Below are 18,494 nucleotides of genomic sequence, written 5' to 3'. Positions count from 1 at the left end.
TCCCTGGCCTCAGGAAGTTTACAGTCTAGGCGGGGGACGGTAAGGGACAGCAGACGTTAAAATAAACTCTGGATAGGGGAAACCACCGGGGATAAAAGGGTGAGGTGAGTACCCATGTACTCGGAGTGAGGAGAGATTAGTCAGGGAAGGCTTCTTGGAGGGCTCTGAAGCCGGGGAGAGTGGCAATCTGCTGGATGTCAAGAGGGAGAATGCTCCAGGCAGGGGGGAGGGTGGGAACGAGAGAGATGAGAGTGAGGCACAGGGAGTAGGGAGACATTAGAGGAACTAAGCACGTGTTCTGGGTCGCAGGGGGAGAGAAGCCAGGGTAAATAGCAGGGAGAGACCTGATCGAACGTCTTAAAGCCGATGGTCAGGAGTTTCTGCTTGATGTGGAGAGGGATGGGCAGCCGTGGGTGGTTTTTGAGGAGTGGGGAGACGTGCACAGACTGATGCTCTAAAAAAAAAATGATCCAGAGTGAAGTACGGACTGGAGAGGAGAAAGGCTGAAAGCCGAGAGGTCAGCTAGTGGGTAGATACATAAGCTGAGTGAAAGAAGATAGGACAACTGCTTGGGTGGGCGAGGTTCTGGAGATGTAAAGAAAGAACCGAGGGGATTTGATGGCCTACTGATTATTTGGGTTGAAAGAGAGAGGAAGAAAAAGAAAGATCAAGGATAATGCCAAGGTTGCAGGCTTGTGAGGTGGGGCAGGTGGTGATGTTGTCAACAGTGATGAGGGAAAGGTCAGGAGAGGAGAGGGTTTCTCAGGAGCGGGGGCCCTGGGTGTCCCAGCGGTCAGGCGGCAAGGGATCCTGGCAGTTTGGCTCAGCAGTCCAGTGGAGAGAGAGGCTGCACGATGGGCCACTGCAGCTTAAATCCCCCACAGCCCTTCATCCGGCATGCCCAGGGGACTCTCGGGGAGGGAAAGGGTAGAGGTTAAGGTTTCGTTTTCAGTTTGGGTCCCAGTGTCATCCTCTTGTCGATTGAGCCCCAGGAAACGTGCCCTTCCATAGAAATTCTTCTGGTTCCAAGTATGAATTTTGAGTCCCGCCAGAGGCCGAAGTAATAGCCGGGTCCAGTGGGCTGGGGCCTGGAGAAAGGAGTCAGTAAATCTGGTGAAGGCTACATTGGCGGAAGGGACAGGGGCAGGTTGCCTGATCATTCCCTGGCCCACATTTCCGTCTGGCTGCTGGCTTCAGTCAGGCTTTGTCTCCAGAGCCTGGAGCCTCTGGGCTGCTGCTGCAGTTTGACCTACTGATTTACTCCTTCAGGCAGACACACTAAAGGAAAGGTACCAGAAGATTGGAGACACCAAAAGAGCCACACCAGTGGAAGTCCTCTGTGAAAACTTCCCAGGTAAGAGCCCCATTTGAATGCATCCAAGAAGAACATTTATTCTGAGGCCCAACAGATCCAGTAGCATCCATCCCAGCATGCTCTCCAGTGCCTATTTAGAGGGTACTTTATCCTGAGTTGGGGGCACCTGTTTTCCCAGCATGCATAGGGAACCAGTCTGGTCAGGGCCAACCTGCTCTTTGGGGCTGGCCTTCTTCTGTGTGCTCTGAAGTCCAGGAAATTCTGGGCACAGTAAGACCCTCCCCCGACCCCATCCTCTTCGACTCTCTCCCAGCTAGTCTGCCGATGCCTTCCATAGTCCCTCGTCTTCCCCTTCCACTCCAACCGGAAGGCTGGAGATAGCAGGAGAAAGGAAGCAGAGGAGAGGGCCGGTCTGGTTGTTTCCCCAAGAGCAATGTGACTCCTGAAATACAACTGGGTTTCTCAGCCCACTATTCCCCAAATTGAACCAGCTTCATTCATGATCCCTCAAATTAGAGACTCCTGAGGCATTTTTGCAAACGTTTTCAAGCACGCTGGATATGATTTGGACTCCCGTGTAATTGGTTGGTAAACAGAGTCCCCAGCCGCTTTGCCAGGCAGTGTGTCTATGTCTGACCCTCCAGCCCTGTCACCCTCCCATAGCTCTGTTCCTCCTATCTTGTGCCCTGGATTGTTTCCAGGTGTGAGCTGCGTTTCCTGAGCCCGGCTCCCAGGGCTAGGCTGGAAATGTGACTCCACGGTGGCCCTTCCGTGCACTTGCTTTTTCCCCTGGGGTTCCTGACAGTTCCCAACAGGCCTTTTTCTGTGAGCCCAAGTGTTGACCTCAATCGGGCTGTCTTTACAGAGGAAATGGCGACCTACCTGCGCTACGTACGGCGGCTAGATTTCTTCGAGAAGCCCGATTACGACTACTTGCGGAAGCTCTTTACGGACCTCTTCGACCGCAATGGATTTGTGTTTGATTATGAATACGACTGGGCTGGAAAGCCGTTGGTATGTGCTGCTCAACAGGCACTCTTGCTTTGTTCCCTAGAGGCAGCCTGGCCCAGGACCTAGAGTCCACATACTCAGGCATGTTCTGGGGCTCCCCAGCCAGATATTCGGTGCTTCTAGCAGGGAAGAGAGGATGCCGCGGAACTTCTTCCAGCACTTCACTCCCGCTTCTCATGGACCTCCCTTCCCCCTCCTACCCTCGTTAAGTGAGCCCCCAGTTCCCCTGTTGCTGGTGGCAGTTTCCAGCTTCTGTACCTCTGCTTGCTAGAAGGGCAGGTAGCTGGCTAACCAAGCCCGGGAAGTGCAGAATGGACAGGAAAGCTGTTGGAAAATCCAGACGAGGCTGACTTTTCAGCCCCTGTAGCTCAACCCCATTCTTTGACTCTGTCTAGGTTAAGCAGGCTCTGCTAGTTGGGCATGGCCCATTCGCAGGCTCTCAGAAGTCCGCAGACGTGAAAGGATTTGGTCCCTGTAGGGTCAGCCCTGGAACTGCGGCTGCTGGCGTGAGAGAGCTCACGCGGACTGCATTGAGAGGGCCGGGGGAGCACTGCCTGCTGGAAAGTGGCAGTGTGCCATCTTGAACTCTTGGCTTGTGAGGAAAGTCCTAGGAAAATCAGTGGGTTTCACTTTTCCAAGCACTGAAGTTTGAGGCAAACTCCCAGCAAAGTGAGTATCAGTGATGGGATTCCCCCTCCTTCCCCACTACACCCCCCCTTTTTTTCTTTTGAATGGATAGCGGGCTTTTGCTTGTCCAAGGGGCTTTCACATCAATTATCTCATTTTCTACTCCCCACAGCCCTTTTGTGAGGTAGGATCTCAGCAGGAGTAGGTTGAGCTCTGAACAGCACCGGTTGGCCCATCTGTCAGATGCTACTGCTTTTCCTCCTCTGACCTTCTGTGCTTTCACTGCTTGAGTTCTGTGGCAAGCTCAGCTTGGCTGTGTAAAAGGTCCAGGCTGGACCTGGACCTGAGCCCTAAGGAGACAACTCCCAGTCCCCCAACTCAGGCTCCTGGCAGAGCAAGGTGGGGAGGCCCAGCAGGCTGGGAAAGGGAAGACACCACGCTGATTTCTTCCTGGTTTCTCCAGTGGTTTCTCACTACATCACCACTTGGGCAACCTGCAACCTCAGAGCCGGATTCCTACCCATCCTGGAGCCTTGAGGACTGGGGTACTGGGATTGGGTCGTCGGCCGGGGGGGAGGAGGCAGAGGGAGGAGGCGGGTAAAATGGCTGAGAAGGGGACCCTCTGGTGGGTTCCATGGCCAGCAGTCAACCGTTGCCATCCTACCTCTGCGGAAAGTGCTCCAAGGCAGCAGCAGCTCTGGGCGCACCAGGTTTTGGCCCCTACCCGATCTCTTCCCTGGCTTCTGTTGACCAGAATTCTGAGCCCAGCCCCAGATGGCTTACCCGGATGGCCACTCACCGGTCCCTCTTTGTTGTGTTCTTGTGTTCCAGCCGACTCCAATCGGCACAATTCACAATGACGTCCCTGTACAGCCACCCACCCGGGACAAAGCACAGCCACACACCAAACATCAGGTAAGAAATGAAAGGGATTTTCCCAACTCCCTCAAAATCCAGCCCATAGAATGTTCCCAATGTTTCCTGTGGGATTTTGGGACCCTGTCGTCAGAATGGTTGGTCATTGTCCAGCAGCACTGACTGAGACCTGACCGTCCACAGACCATTGTTCTAGGCCCCGAGAAACCTAAGACGGAAGTAAAAGACCAGTCCCTGCCCTCCAGGGGGCTGGGGGGCGGGGGAATGCCCACCTAAAGTGGGTGTTTTTCATCACATGGATGGAGGTGGTGGGGAGAACTCGGTTCCTGCCAACGCTCACTGTGTGGGCCTCTTCCATCCAGAAACCCAAGGCCTGAATTTCTTTCCAAGATGGGGCCTCAGCTTTGGCTCGGGAGAGCCTGTCAGTTTCTCCCACAGCAAGCTAGTTTGCCTCTCTCTGTCTCATATTTCAGTGTCAGGGATGGGAGTGGACAAAAGTAGAGTATGAGGCATCAGACCATCAAAGGGAACAAGAGAGAGACTCCAGAGCAGGGAGGCAGCAGCCTCCAGGGTATAAAACCTCACAGTCTGTGGGGCTTGGTTTAAGAGATGATCCAGATCCTGCTCTGGGTGAGGGTCTTAGGGATTCACTGTGAGGCTGAGGGGCTATGTGACTGGTTTCACTGGGCAGTTCAGTATTCTGCTAGCCAGTCCCCTGATGGGGACTAATGTGGTACCAGATGCTTCTCTGTCGAGTGTACATATTTTCAGTAGCCAGCCTTCCTCCGCCACGGCTCCTGCTGTTGAGTTCCGTGGCTCGGATGCAGCGTCTGTGTTCACGTGGACCTGGTAGGGGGAACACAATGGCTCCGATGTGATTGGCGGGGTTAGAGTGCCCCAGAGAAACACTGGTTTCAGCCTGATCCTGGCCAGATGGGGCAGACTTCCTCAAAATGGCAGCCTCAAGATGTCATCACGTTCCTTTGCCGGCCGACATGATGCATGTAGCGTCCTGTGCCTCGTGATCTGGGTTTTTTCGGGACCCTTCACCGGCCACCTAAGCTCTACCTCGAAAGTAGCTCTGGGCCCCCAAACAGATCCATTGAGGTTCACTTCCACAACACTTGTGGTGTGTCAGGTTGCTGTGGGAAGACTTGGGCTCAGGTTTGCCTACCTGCTGGAGGGTGGAGTTTTCCGGAGCCAGGCCCCAAGCTTCTGGCCCACACTCCCTTAGCCTTTGGGCTCCCAGGACTGCCTTCCCACCCACCCTGCTTCCCACAGAGCCACTAGCCCCATGGGGAAAATTGCCCATGGGCCCTGAGAGCAAAAAGGAGAAATGAGTACTGTTCTTCATTGCCAACTTGGGCCCCCTGTCCCTTCCCTGCATCTGCTTTGGCACCAGTGAGTGCCCGAGTGTGATGTTCACTTGAATTTCTAAAATTGGGGGGGCGGGGGGTTTAAGAGGTTTTAAGGCAGTTTGGGAAAAAACACCCAGAGAAAACCTCCAGAAGATTGACTACCTCTTCCTCAGTTCCCTTACCAGTTGGGCGTGGCTGAGTGAAGGGTTTCATTCAGCTGTGATGATGGAGGCTGAAAGGGAATGCCAGAAGCAGTCCTGTCCCTGAGATGTCGAGGGCCTACTGTGTGCATGGGAGACAGGATAGAAGTGAAAGGTGTGATCCCTGCACTTGACGGGCATTGAGTCTAATGGGGGAGATGGTAGACAGAAATCGCCAAGTCTATACACTACCAGAACGTTTGCAGATGGAGAGCAGGGCCTTCTGGGAGAGATGTATCCGTGGTGTCGCTATAGGTCAGAAACGACTCGATGGCATAAGACAAGACCAGAGTGAAGAATGAGAGACGAGACCAGACCTAATGGACACAAGGGAATAGAGAGAAGAATCCTTAAGTGACTAATGAGATGGAAGGCCTGGGAAGGTGTGGAGATTCATCTCTGAACTTCACAACAGGCTTTGGGAGCAGGGCCTCTCTCAGTGGTGTTAGTGGCCTGCGTTCCACATATGGAAGAATCTTAGGACCAGATCCTTAGTCTCACTACTCTTGTGCTGCAGGCTTGCTCGGGGCTTCCAGCCCAGCTGGGATGGGTGAAAAAACAGACTCGAACCTTCTCTTGGGGGCTTGGAGCAGGCAGCAAGAGCAAAGGGATCTGGGTCCTGGGCTTCCAGCTTCTCTCAATCGGATAGTGGACCTGGGACTTACTCCTGAGGGAGAATGGCCCCTTTAGTTGGTCTTTTTTAGCTGGATCTCCACCAATCCCCCGCAAACAAGCCTGGGTCACTGGCGCTGCTAGAGCTGATCCTGTGACCCAGGTCTGCCCCAGCTAACTACAGAACCAGACAAGGTCAGAGGACCAAGCTGGGGAAACCCATAGGAGAACTCACTGTTGATTGAGAAGTGTTGCAGAGCTAAGCATCTTCTATTGAATATTTATTGAGTGCTTACTCTTGTGCACTTCACTGAACTAAGCGCTTGAGCGACTACAATAGAATTAGTGAAAAATAAAAAGATGGTGCTTATTAAGCACTTGCTCTGTGGCAAACACTGTTCTAAGCACCGGGGATGATATAAGTTTGAGGTTGGACACAGTCCCCGTCCCACGTAGGTCTCACATTCTAAGAAAGAGGGAGTAGGATTTAATCCCCATTTTACAAATGGGGTAAGTGAAGGCACAGTGAAGTGACTTGCCTAAGGTCATACAGCAGACGAGTGGCAGAGCCAGGATGAGAACCCAGGTCCGCTGATTCCCAGGCTCGTGCTCTTTCCACTAGGCCACTCTGCTTCTCTGTAGACATAAAATCCCTGCCGTCAAGAAGCTTGCGGTCTAGCAGGGGAGTGGGACACGAAAATCAATTCCAGGTAGAGGGTAGGTGCTACAGGGTCGGGAGAGAGAAACGAGTACCTGAAGACTTAGGTGACATGGAAGTATTGAAGTGGCAGTTGTGGGGGAAGATGAGCCTGATCAGGAAAGGCCCCCTGTAGGTGGGATTTCAGTAGGGTAGGGAGGAGGGGGGAGATTGGTGGTCTGCTGGATGTGAAGGCAGAGGGACTTCCAGTCAGAAAGGAGGGCATGAGCAAGTGGTCAGTGGCCAGAGGAAGATGAGGATCAGGCCCAGTGAGTGGAGCAAAGTGGGCAAACTGAGGTGTAGTGAGCTAGCAGGTAGAGAGCCCTTTAGACTGTTAAGCTCCTTGTGGGGAGGGAACCTGTCTACCAACTGACTGGGGCGCTCTGCATACACACCTGCCAGCCAGCCCACCAGCCAGCTTGCGAGCGAGGGAGTTCTGTGTAGGGACAGCGAGCAAGGTGCAAGCATCTTCCCCCTGCGGGGAAAGCGTCTCCAAATAGGTGTGGGGGAGGGAAGATCCAGGCTGAAGCCCAACCCTGGGTAATCGAACCAGGCTAGGCCTCCCCCGAGCTGCCATGGGGCCCTTGGCCTCGGTACCCTTGTGGGTGGATCCCTGCCAGGCAGGGCCTAGACTGATTCGATCCTCAAGGTCAGAACAGGGTGCCAGGTTCAGGTTGTGAAGGGACAGGGGGCAGGTCCTGGGAGTCTGAGGCAGAGCATGAGATGGATCTGAAACTTTCCTTCCCTTCTTCCCATTGCCCTCCTATACTCACCTTCTATTCTTCCAGCTGTATCTGTGAGCATGTCTCACCTGGCTGGCTTCATTTTGGGGCTGACTTGTCCTGTACTGCTCCTATGGGTCTCCTTTCATTCATTCATTCATTCATTTCTATTGAGCACTTACTGTGTGCAGAGTACTGTGCTGAATGCTTGGAATGTACAATCCGGCAGGAGATAGACAATCCTTGCCCAACAACAGCCTCTTCTTGCTCCTTGAGTCATTTCTCCTCTCTGCTGCCCAACCCCTAGCTGGGGTTAGTGCTGTGATGGAAGCCAAACCTGGAGTGGTGAAGGGCTAGTGGCATATTAGTCGCTGACTCCCAGTGTGATGCTAAGCAAGCCAGTTCAGTCATTCAGTCACTTCCCCTCTCCAAGGCCTTGACTTCCCAAGCCCTGCTGGAAAGCAGGCAGCAGGAGACTTAAAGGGAATTTGAAATGAGTTTTGTCTTCTTTGCCATGGTGGGTTTGGGTTTCAAGGGATCTGGGCCTGTGTTAATGGTCTTCAAGCGGTTTTTGGTGACTGAGAGAAGGAAGTAAAGTCATGTAAAGGGTTATTGCGAGCAGCTTTGAATTTCTGCCGATTCATTCCCAGAGCCCTTTCAGACATCAGTTCAGTGGCCTCCTGTCCCACTCACTCTAGCTCTCTCCCTATCCACCCCTGTCCTGACCCAGCCCTTTTGGTTCTCCAACCAGTTTCCCTGTTCTAAGTTCTCTGGGTTGTCCACTGGCGTTCTGCTTGGGCAAACTTGCAGTCTTTGCTAATTCCCTCCCACCGGGAAGGCTCCAACCACCCTTCTCTTTCTCTGCCTGTGATCGTCGATGTCGGTCCAGAACCTCTCGAGCGTGGGCTCAGCGGGAAGCAGGCTCCACCTCACCTCCAACCTTGTCCTCTCTCTCCCTCCCCAAACTAGGTGATGAGTTCTACCAATGGCGAGCTGAACACAGACGACCCTACGGCCGGCCACTCCAACGCGCCCATCACAGCCCCAGCAGAGGTGGAAGTGGCCGATGATACAAAGTAAGAATTAAGGAGTCTCAGCTAAAGTCGATGCTTCTCATTCAGGAGAGCTGCCAGCGCAGGGGAACTAAGGACCTTTTCCTCTCCTCTTCCCTCCTTCTTCTGCAGGGAGTTGGCAAATCCATTGGCTAGGGAAAATTCATTCAATCGGATTTATTGAGCGCTTACTGTGTGCAAAGCACCATACTAAGTGCTTGGAATGTACAGTTCGGCAACAGAATGCCGGACCATGTGGTGGACATCTGGTGCCCCTTTCGGGCCCCGACTGTCCCCTTGGGCTTAAGTCCCATTAGCCCTCCCTTAGGGCCGTGGCCCCACTTTCCTTCTCCCATGCAGGGCCACGTGCCTCAGCCCCAAGAAGAAGGGAAGGAGAGGATGCTCATGTGGTAGAAGGGTTGGCTGGCTAGACAAGAATCTAGGCTGAGTCCGGTGTGGGAGGTGGGCTGATGACAGGAGTGGCTCAGTTCCGAGGGACAGGTGGGTGTAACCTGGGCCAAGGGCCCCTAGTCTAAGCAGAGGCCAAGTAGAAAAGTAAATGGGAGCAGGAGAGGAAGATCCCTTCCCCGTGTTCCCACTTGGGACCTCTCCTTCTCTTACCCCTCTCCCAGGTGCTGCTGTTTCTTCAAGAGGCGGAAGAGGAAAAGCATCCAACGTCACAAGTGAGCCCTGAAGGAGGGAGGAGGAGGAAGAGGAGATGGGCTCAGTCCAAGCTCCTTCATCTCTGTAACTTTCTGGCCACGAAGAGATCTGAGTGTCCCACTGCGTTCCCAAATGACACTCTACCCTGGGGAGGTGGGAAAGGACCAGATGTGCCCTAGCAGGTGCTGGGGGTAGTTTGGAACCGGCTCCAACTCCCCTCTCCAAACAGCGTGGTTGTTTACTCCAAGTAAGACTTTTTTGCAAAAATTTCTACATCCGTGTCTCAGTTCCACATAAAGAGCATTAACTATTTTAAAAAAAGGAAAGACCGAAACAAGTCTCCTACACCCCTGCTACGTACATTTCTTTTCTGATCTAACTAGTGTGAAAATGGGGTTCGAATAATCAGACTGCAAATGTTGCATTCTTAGCTGACGCTGCAGACAAAATGGCAGCCAAGGTGGGAGCCACGGCATTTTCTCTTGTTTGGAATTAAGTCAAAGGTAGCGGTGTCCGATTTCACTTTCCCCTCTCTCAACCTTTTGCTGAACTTCCGAAGGACAGCTGGTTTGCGGAGTGGTTCGTTCTCTCTCCAAGGGGCTTTAAAAGAGGGCTGTGTAGGCTTATCGAACACCCCTGCCCACTTTCGCTTGCCTCCCACCAATCCTGGGCATTGGTGCAGCTCTGCTAGCAGTGTCCACGAGGTGGGGGGTCACCACGTTTCACATGTTCAAAGGGAGCACAGAAAGGGGCGAGGGGTCCGTGAGTGGGGTTGGGAAAGCAGCCCAGCACCAGTGAGACTCACCGCTCCTCTGGCCAGACAAGAGAATTAACCTAAGAGACTGGGGTTGCGGGGAGTTCTGTCCAAGCTGGGTAATTAGACCTCATGAGCCCTGCTGGCCCCAGGATGAGGGCTCTCTTGCTTAGAGCTTGCCCCAAGTTCTATGGCTGAAGCAGGCAACCACCCCGAGCAGCCCATATTATCAGGATGCCCTTCGGGGATCCCTTCAGGGTTGCCCTTCAAGCGCTGGGAATATGACACCAGCCTGTACGGCCTAAAAACTGCCTCCGGCCCATGTGACAGAAGCACTCCTGTCTGAAACCACAAACCTAAGTAGTGTAGGGCCAACGACTACCAGGCTAGCTCTGGCCCTGCCTCTGTCCCAACCCCATAGACTTAAAAGTGGTGGGTGACTAACCCCCACCCCCCACCCCAAAGCCAGGGTCTGTTTCTCAGTGCTTCCAAACAGGATTGGAGAGGCACAGGGTAGTTGCTCACTCCCAGCTTGCTGTGGGTATGGCTTCACGGTAAAGCCTAGTTCAGCACACTGTGCCTCTTCCCTGATCCTCCTAGGTCCCCTCGGCACCCCAGAGCCTGTGGGCACCCTGCTGTCTCATCAGCCCAAAATACATTGCCTCCTCCCCTTCACCCTGCCCCCCCCCCCAAAAAAAACAAAACAAAACCTCCTGGCCTGCCACAGAATGGAAAACTCTTTGCTGAATTCTACTGACGATTTCGTGACTCGGACATCTCCCGGCCTGTACAAAAGAAAGGGAAAAAAAATCGCCTTAAAACCAATCCAGATCATTTCCTCTCAGTCCCTGAAGGTGTAAGATAAAGAGAGAGTGTGTGTGTGTGTGTTTGTGTGGGGGGGGGGGGGGGCACACGTAGGGTTGTTGCTTTCAATGTGGCTTTTTGTACCCCTGACACACCTAGTAAGAGAAGACGTTGGGAGGGTAAGAGCAAAACATAACAAAAAACCACAAAAAAGGCACGATCCAAGGGAGCATCCGCCCTAGTCTGTATGATGAATCTCTGCCTGTCAAGTATAACTTTTTTGGTCCATACATCTGGCTTGGCTGAAACAGCAGCTTGAGGCTAGAAGACTTACTTGTGTTACAGAAGTGAGTCCAAATATAAAGATTGTACTTGTGTAGCTCCAAAGCAGAAGAGCTTTCCATTGTGAGTTTAGTTCATTGCTTTTAAAAGTGTACAGAAATGGCATTTAAATTTCTCTGATGCTTCCTGGAAGCCATAGAATTTAGGGGCTTTTTTAAAAAAATAAAAAAAACCAAACCAACCCTGTGGTCAAGCCTTTCTTTCTGCATTCGCACACGAAGGTAGCATCTGTTGGTGGACCTTTCCTGCGGTTTCATCCACGCCTCTCTGTTGTCTGCCATGTAATTGGACCCTTCAGTTTGTGGAGGCCCATGATCACCCAACAAGCAAGACCCTCAGTCAAAACTCATGTGGAGTGACAGTACCCAAAACCCATTATTTAATGGTCTCCCTCAGGCGCCAGATATTTAAAAGCAGTCATCTGGCTAGTTTGGATTTCATTACTTGGCAACTCACCCTCTCGGGAGCATCTGAAAAATGCTCTCCATCCTAACCTATGCTGACCAGCGGCAGAAACTGTCCATTTCCAACAAGAAGACATTCAAGAGTGACTAAAAGGAGGTAAATACACCTAAAGACCAAAGCACTAACCCCACAGACCTACAAGGAAGATGGGGTTAGGCAGAGGGATGGCAAGAAAATAATAATAGTCATGGTACTTGTTAAGCACTTACTATGTGCTAGGCACTGTACTAAGTGCTGAGGTGGTCACAGTCCCTGTCCCATGTGAGGCTCACCGTCTCAATCCCTATTTTAAAGATGAGGTAACAGAGGCGCAGAGAAGTGTCTTACCCCAGGTCGCACTGCAGACAAGTGGCAGAGCTGGGATTAGAACCCATGACCTTATAAGTCCCAAGCCTACGCTCTATCCACTATGCCATACTGCTTCTCAGAGGACTGACCATAAGCTGAATGTTAGCTTGTGCTCTTATTTAAGAACCATTCTGAGACCAGGAGGCTTTAATAGGAGGAGAACCCAGAAGAGTCAGGAATAAATCCTTTCCCTAGAGTGGCTTGAGTACTGCAAAATACATTTTTGAAAAGATGCAGGAAATTGGGAGACGTGCTGGCAAAGGAGAAGAGGAAAGTTCCTATCAGGAACGGTTAGAGGAGAGATCTTTAGCCTGGAAAAAAGGAGGGCTTAAACGGAGGCAATGACTTCCCCGAACTTGAAGAGGATGCCTATAAGCCATGTGAAAGAATTTTTTGTTTTTTTTTCAAATGAACTATATATACTCTTTAGGCCTGGGTGATTAAACACCTGACAACCATCAAGGGAGGTTAGAAATATTCATCCATGAAGACTCCTTAAAAAGAGGATCGACAGCCCCCTTCCATCCATATTTTACAGGGAGGCCTAGGGGCTGGGCTGCCTAAATTCCCTTCCAGCTCAGAGTATAGTAAGCCTTATGCCTACACTCTCCTGCCTCCGCTCTGTCCCAAGGTGGGGAATGACAGCCTAGTGGGGTAGCATCCATTCTGCATCTGTCTTCTGCATGATTTATGTGGTGGGACAGCAGGGTGGCTCTTGCCTGTACTTTCTGCCCTGCAGTTGCTCCTCTAAAAATCTGACACAGGATGAAGCCGTGGCTAATAGAGTGCTTGGAACCTTTTAGGATTTCACTTACCTGGGCTCTGCTTCTTAGTACAAAGAATTCAATCAACTAAACTGAGCTTCAGGCTTGACTGAAAAACATTTTAAGGATATGGTAAAACAGAACCTCAGACAAGGTACCCAGCTGAAAGCTGAGCATCAAATGACAAGAGCAGAGCTACCTGGCACCCTGCCATCCAAGAAGGGGGTAGTTGAGCTCTCTCTGGATCAACTGAGACCTAAGAGAAAAAACAGCACCAGGCATTGCAAGCATTAACCTTTTTGGGTGCCCAATGTGATCAGGACTGTGGATCCCGCACTGGCCTTTTCAGCGACATGTGCACTTGGAGGTGAACTTCAACATCGGTGGCGCCTTTGACAATGAAGGAGAGCTGTACAGAAAAACGTGCACGGGTTGATCTCAGCAGATTTCCGATTGGTTTGAGGTGGGGGGGAAGGGGAGGGGTGGGCACTAAAGGGCAGTCAGGATGAGTGCAGCAATCTCCCCAAGGCCGAGAGCAGGAGACTCGATTTAGCTGTGGCCACCCAGCTGCTCATCTCTGTGGAATACATGGACTATGACCTTGGGATAGTTTGGGGCTGACCGGGATAGCTGTAACCCAGAGAATCCATAGCTCCCCCACTACCTCTTACCCAAACGGAACCTGAGTTGTCATGACACTTCCTTATTCTGTGCTTCCCAGGCACCTGATCCAGACATGGCTTAGTGGAAAGAAGACGGGCCTGGGAGTCAGAGGAGGTGGATTCTAATCCCGGCTCTGCCACGTGTCTGCTGTGTGACCTTGGACACTGCATTTCACTTCATTTCTCTGTGCCTCAGCTACCTCATCTATAAAATGTAGATCACAACTGTGAGCCCCAGGTGGGATAGGGACTGTCTGACCTAATTACCTTGTATCTACCCCAGTGTTTGGCACATAGTAAGCACTTAACAAATATTATTATTGCTATTATTAAGTGGGCACTCAAGAAATGCTTCTACTCCTGTTATGTAGGCCAGTGCAAGAAAAGTAGAATACACTTGAGGATGCCATCTGTGACCTGACTGCCCTGCAAAAACCTGAGTATTTTCCACCTGACAGAAATAAAATAACCTGGTCTACAAGCCACCTTAAATCATGAAGAAAACAGACACAATGAACTTCTAAAAAAGAAGCAATTACAGGCAGGGTTCAAGTGGGAATCAAGATCCTTAGTACAGTGCTTCGCCCATTGGAAACGTTTAACGAACATCACTACGACCAGCCTTTCCACCCTCTGCTCCCTAAGGGAGTTTTTACTGGTGCTGAAAACAACTTCTAACAGTGGCCTGGAAGCAGACAACCACACACAAGGTACACAAAAATGGCATGAAGCCCACTGAAGTCCATAAAAAGGCAAGGGCAAACTTTGGAATGAGGTAGGACAATCCAGTGCTGCTGACATTTCAATTCTGAAGCAATTTTTTTTAAAAGGTCAGCACTGGGTTGGTTGACTCCCATTCTAATATCTAAAAATAAAAGGTCCAACCCTGGATAAACTCCCAAGCCTCATAGTCATGGGAGGTAGGAGCTCAGCAACTCCCTCTTGAGTGAAGCCTGATGCTCCTCATGCCTGCTTTACCAAGCATGGGCCAGGCTGGACAGGGCAGTGATTTGCATTGGGAGCTACTTATGAGTTTTGGTAAGCTGTTGAGGGCTTGTGCATATTTTGTATGTAAAAAAAATTGAGGGGTACACAATCCCCATCAAGAAAAATTATTCGTTGAATAAAGAACGCTTCTTACCACATAGGTTTGCACCTGTGTAAGCAGGGAGTCAGAGAACCTGGGTTCTAACCCCCCTTGTGACCTTGGGCAAGTCACTTCACTCCTCTGGGCCTTGGTTACCTCATCTGAAAGATGGAGATCAAGACTGTGAGCCCCATATGGGACACAGACTGTGTCCAACCTGATGCTTGTATTCACCCCAGTGCTTAGTACAGTTCCTGGCACACAGCAAGCGCTTAACGAATACCATAAAAAAATGCTACAAAACTTGATAGAGCTGTCATCGTGTGCAATGATCTGCATAGAAACAAAACTGTTGCAGAACAAAGGGCCAGAATAGAATCAATTGTGGGGCCAGATGTGGCAGAAAAGAAATGACTGATTCTCACCACGTTTTTTCAGTTGCCTCACAGACTGAGAGCACTAGCTCTTAGTGGCTAGAGTATTTTGTTTCAAAACCATTAAAGACAACTCCAGGTATTTACTGACTACTCATTTACAGGTCCCATAGCTGACCGAAAGCAGCCAGTGTGAACACTGAAGAGGAGAGATCACTGGATACAGTCATCAAAAGAGCAATGTTAAAAAGGTTAGACATTCTCAACTCTAGTCATGTGAACCCAAAACAATAAAACCCTCATACTTTTGGAGCCAAGCACATTCAACAATGACTTGCATTCGCACTAATATCTACAAAGCAAACTGCTAAAGCCAGAAGAATGTAAATTACTCAAAAGATGTGTACACATGTATTTCCTTTATTTAAAAAAAATGACTTCGATAAGACATGGTGTAAGGGACACACCTCTGCCGGGAAAGGGGTTGGATTTCTGCATAACATTAGAAATCATTAAAAGAAATTTTTAGAAAAGAAAAAGCAAAACTACCTTTGGCCACAATACCCAATTCTTGGGATCATCTAATGGGAGTGTCCCTTTCTCACGGGGAATCGATTCTCCTGCAGGTCAGCCAGGTTTCCACGTAAATCATCTCTAGAATAGGAGAGGAAACAGGAAGTGAAGCCCTTCTGTAACCCTCTGCAAAGGATGCTGTAATTCTACCAAAATGAACGGAACGGCATCAAAGGTCAGCTACAGTTAGATACGTTCTAAAGAAAGGTGGAGATATCCTGCCTATTAGTTCATCTCAAATCTTGGGCTCATTTTGAGTACTGGCCAAAGCAACACACACATCTTCTCCTCAAGCCGGGTTCCCATAGAAACATGGTCCCTAAAGAGGGTGAAAACAGTACCTGATGCTATGGTTTGAAAATCTCACAGTTGCCCCAGGGCTGAAAAGTTGCTCAAACAGCAGACCATCCACCCGGTAACTGTGGGAGAGCGAATAGATTCTATTTATCTTGATTCTATTTATTGCTATTGTTTTTGTCTGTCTCCCCCGATTAGACTGTAAGCCCGTCAAAGGGCAGGGACTGTCTCTATCTGTTACTGATTTGTACATTCCAAGCACTTAGTACAGTGCTCTGCACATAGTAAGCACTCAATAAATACTATTTAATGAATGAATAGCACCTATACTGTTCACCAAAAACAATTCCCGGGGACAAGTCAGCGTGGCCTAGCAGAAAGAACACGGGCCTGGGAATCAGGACCTGGGTACTAATCCCAGCTCTGCCACTTGCCTGAATTAAGACCTGAGCCTCATGTGGGATAGGGACCGTGTCCAACTTGATTATCTTGTATCTACACCAGCGCTTAGTACAGTGCCTGGTACATAGTAAGCACATAAATACCATTTTAAAAAAAAAAGGAATCTGTCTTTCTCCCAAAACCCCCCGGGTCTTTCGCCAGAAAGGGAACAGAGAAAGAAAATGGGGTGGAGGGTTCGAGTATATCTGAGTCACTGTTTGCGACGGACAGGCTAATGCACATCTAAACCCAAATCGGGGAGATTTGTGATTCTTCCCTCAGCCAAATCTAAGAAAAAGAATCTTGGGGGGTGGGGTGGGGGGTGTGTGACACACCACCTATCAACAATCAATGGGATTAGAAGAGGATCATTAAATGGACCAAAGCTCCAAAACAGATCAGTTTTCCTTGCAACGGTGAATCTTAACTGGAAATGACAAAAGGCAATTACTTTCAAATGCCATATAAAGAGGGTAAGGATTTATATCATTCTCTCCCCAGCATTTAGTACAGTGTTCTGCACACAGTAAACACTAAATAAATCATATATGGATTTTAGAACTTTTGCATGAAGGTTTTTCCTCAGGGTTCAAACCTTTATAAATATACACAGAACTTTTCTTGGTATGGGTAGGAAGAAGTCTTCCCCAGCAACCTCTGGACAGAACTTCTGGCGCTAATCAGTTGTTAATTTAGGGTTCCAAAAGAATTTGTTTTACTGAATTTACATGGTTATTTCTTCCCTAAAATGTGGGCCCCCTGTGGGACAGGGATTGAATCTAAATCGCTTCCCTCCCCAGTACTTCACACACTTTAAGCACTTCATAAATGTCATCACTACTATTTCTACACCACCTCCACCATCAGGATAGGAGGTGTAATCAAAACTGGAGAAAGTCTACAACATGTGCTAAAATGTCCCATTGATCGAAGAATGTCTACCGCCACGGGTGTTCTCTGTGGGTCTCTCCTGATTCAGGGCAGTCCAGCACTCATAAAGTCCAGGCAGAGAAAGGGGTACTGAAAAGGAAAAATGATTAGAAAAAGAAACACTACCACCATGCAATATGAGGAAGGAAACGTCCTGTAGCATGCTGAAAAATGGGACCTAGAGGAGTAGCTTTTAGGTGTTCAATAGTCAGGCCACTGGAATGAGCTCGATTCTCAGACCACTGCTTCAGACTCTTCTGGATGACCTTATCTGACCCTAACACAGCTCCTGTACAGGGAAGAGTAAAACACCGAAGGCGGCAGTGGGTTTCACCATCCCCACCAGCCTCCCTAGATCCAGCTCTACAGGCTCTCCGTGTTTTTACACATCAGTCACCCCCACTGAGGTGCACAATCAATTGACACTGGTTGATACAAAGTGGATCGCCTCTAAGTGACATACCCAACGAGACTTTGGGAACTTAAGGCCCGCTGCTGCTGCTGCTCTCAAAAACTCATTTTTAAACCTTAGCCTCACCCTCCTGGTGATACTGCTGAACCGACAGGGCTAACATTTCCTATTGCCACCGTAGATAGAGAGGTGTGGGAGGGGTTAAGGAGTGGCAGAAAATGGGTGGAGGACAAGGCAGGGATCAATATGACCCTCTCTTTTTTATTTTTTTTTAATCTCAAAGGATTGTCTCATCACAGCTAAGTTTTTTCACCACAACCAAAGCCATTTTGTTTCATGCTTTTTACAAACGTAAAAGCATCCACATTCATGACAATATTAGGAAGACACTTCAACTCAAGGAATAATAATGATAAAATGAAAAAGTCACTAGCCACAGGCAACTACAGATTGATTCCTGAAAATGAGTTGATCTGCAGGTGGTCGCAGCCGCAGCTGCACAAAGCAGAACAGAAAACTGGGTGTTACACTAGCAGCCTCTGGCTAGTGTGGCTCCTCGTTGGCATGGTCGAACTTAGTCGGGGATAAGAATCTGGAAGGGCGTTGGGGAGAGAGGTATGGAACAGTTCATTCAGAAGGGGGCACTATGTGTAGAAGATAATTTCTGGGATTTGTCCATCCTCCACGGAAGTGCCGTTATTATTCCCAGCCGCGTAACAAAACGTGAAGCAGGTTTTGGCTCCTGTCGTTGGCGATTCGTGAGTAACTTTGCGCAGCCCTTTGGTTCCATAATGCGAATCTGGACCCTAAATTTGAGAAGAAGCACATATATGGAGAGAGATCCAATGAATTAGGTGATACAGATCGCCACCACTTAGTGCAAGGGTGACAGTCACTCGCAGTACCCAGCTCTTCAGGGATTACCAGCTCAATGCCTGTCTTGCCATCGTAGATCAAAAGGCCCATTCCCCAACCATATACGGCTTTAGCCTGAATAATAATAATAATAATGTTGGTATTTGTTAAGCACTTACTATGTGCCGAGCACTGTTCTAAGCGCTGGGGTAGACACAGGGGAATCAGGTTGTCCCACGTGGGGCTCACAGTC

General features: G+C 49.8%; 2 protein-coding genes across 9 annotated transcripts in view; one reads left to right on the top strand and one right to left on the bottom strand.

Moving 5' to 3' along the window:
• The window catches only part of CSNK1G2 (casein kinase 1 gamma 2), a 114,005-nt gene extending 102,791 nt beyond the window's left edge, over positions 1-11,214 (top strand). For 7 of the 8 annotated variants that reach the window (XM_029052435.2, XM_029052433.2, XM_029052431.2 and 4 more), the window contains 5 exons: positions 1,270-1,354; positions 2,181-2,329; positions 3,785-3,868; positions 8,388-8,494; positions 9,103-11,214. In XM_029052435.2, coding sequence (XP_028908268.1) covers positions 1,270-1,354; positions 2,181-2,329; positions 3,785-3,868; positions 8,388-8,494; positions 9,103-9,157 — 480 coding nt within the window. In that variant the 3' untranslated portion in view covers positions 9,158-11,214. The remainder of the gene's footprint in view (positions 1-1,269; positions 1,355-2,180; positions 2,330-3,784; positions 3,869-8,387; positions 8,495-9,102) is intronic. The other variant, XM_029052436.2, reaches the window with a different exon arrangement.
• Positions 11,215-17,609: 6,395 nt separating this feature from the next.
• Positions 17,610-18,494, bottom strand: part of BTBD2 (BTB domain containing 2) — a 61,939-nt gene continuing 61,054 nt past the window's right edge. The window contains exon 9 of the mRNA XM_029052430.2: positions 17,610-18,192. Coding sequence (XP_028908263.1) covers positions 18,031-18,192 — 162 coding nt within the window. The 3' untranslated portion in view covers positions 17,610-18,030. The remainder of the gene's footprint in view (positions 18,193-18,494) is intronic.

This window comes from Ornithorhynchus anatinus, chromosome X2 (assembly GCF_004115215.2).
Source record: "Ornithorhynchus anatinus isolate Pmale09 chromosome X2, mOrnAna1.pri.v4, whole genome shotgun sequence".
NCBI lineage: Eukaryota > Metazoa > Chordata > Mammalia > Monotremata > Ornithorhynchidae > Ornithorhynchus > Ornithorhynchus anatinus.
Note: the sequence above shows the minus strand (reverse complement) of the source record. Positions and strands in the feature narration are given on the sequence as shown.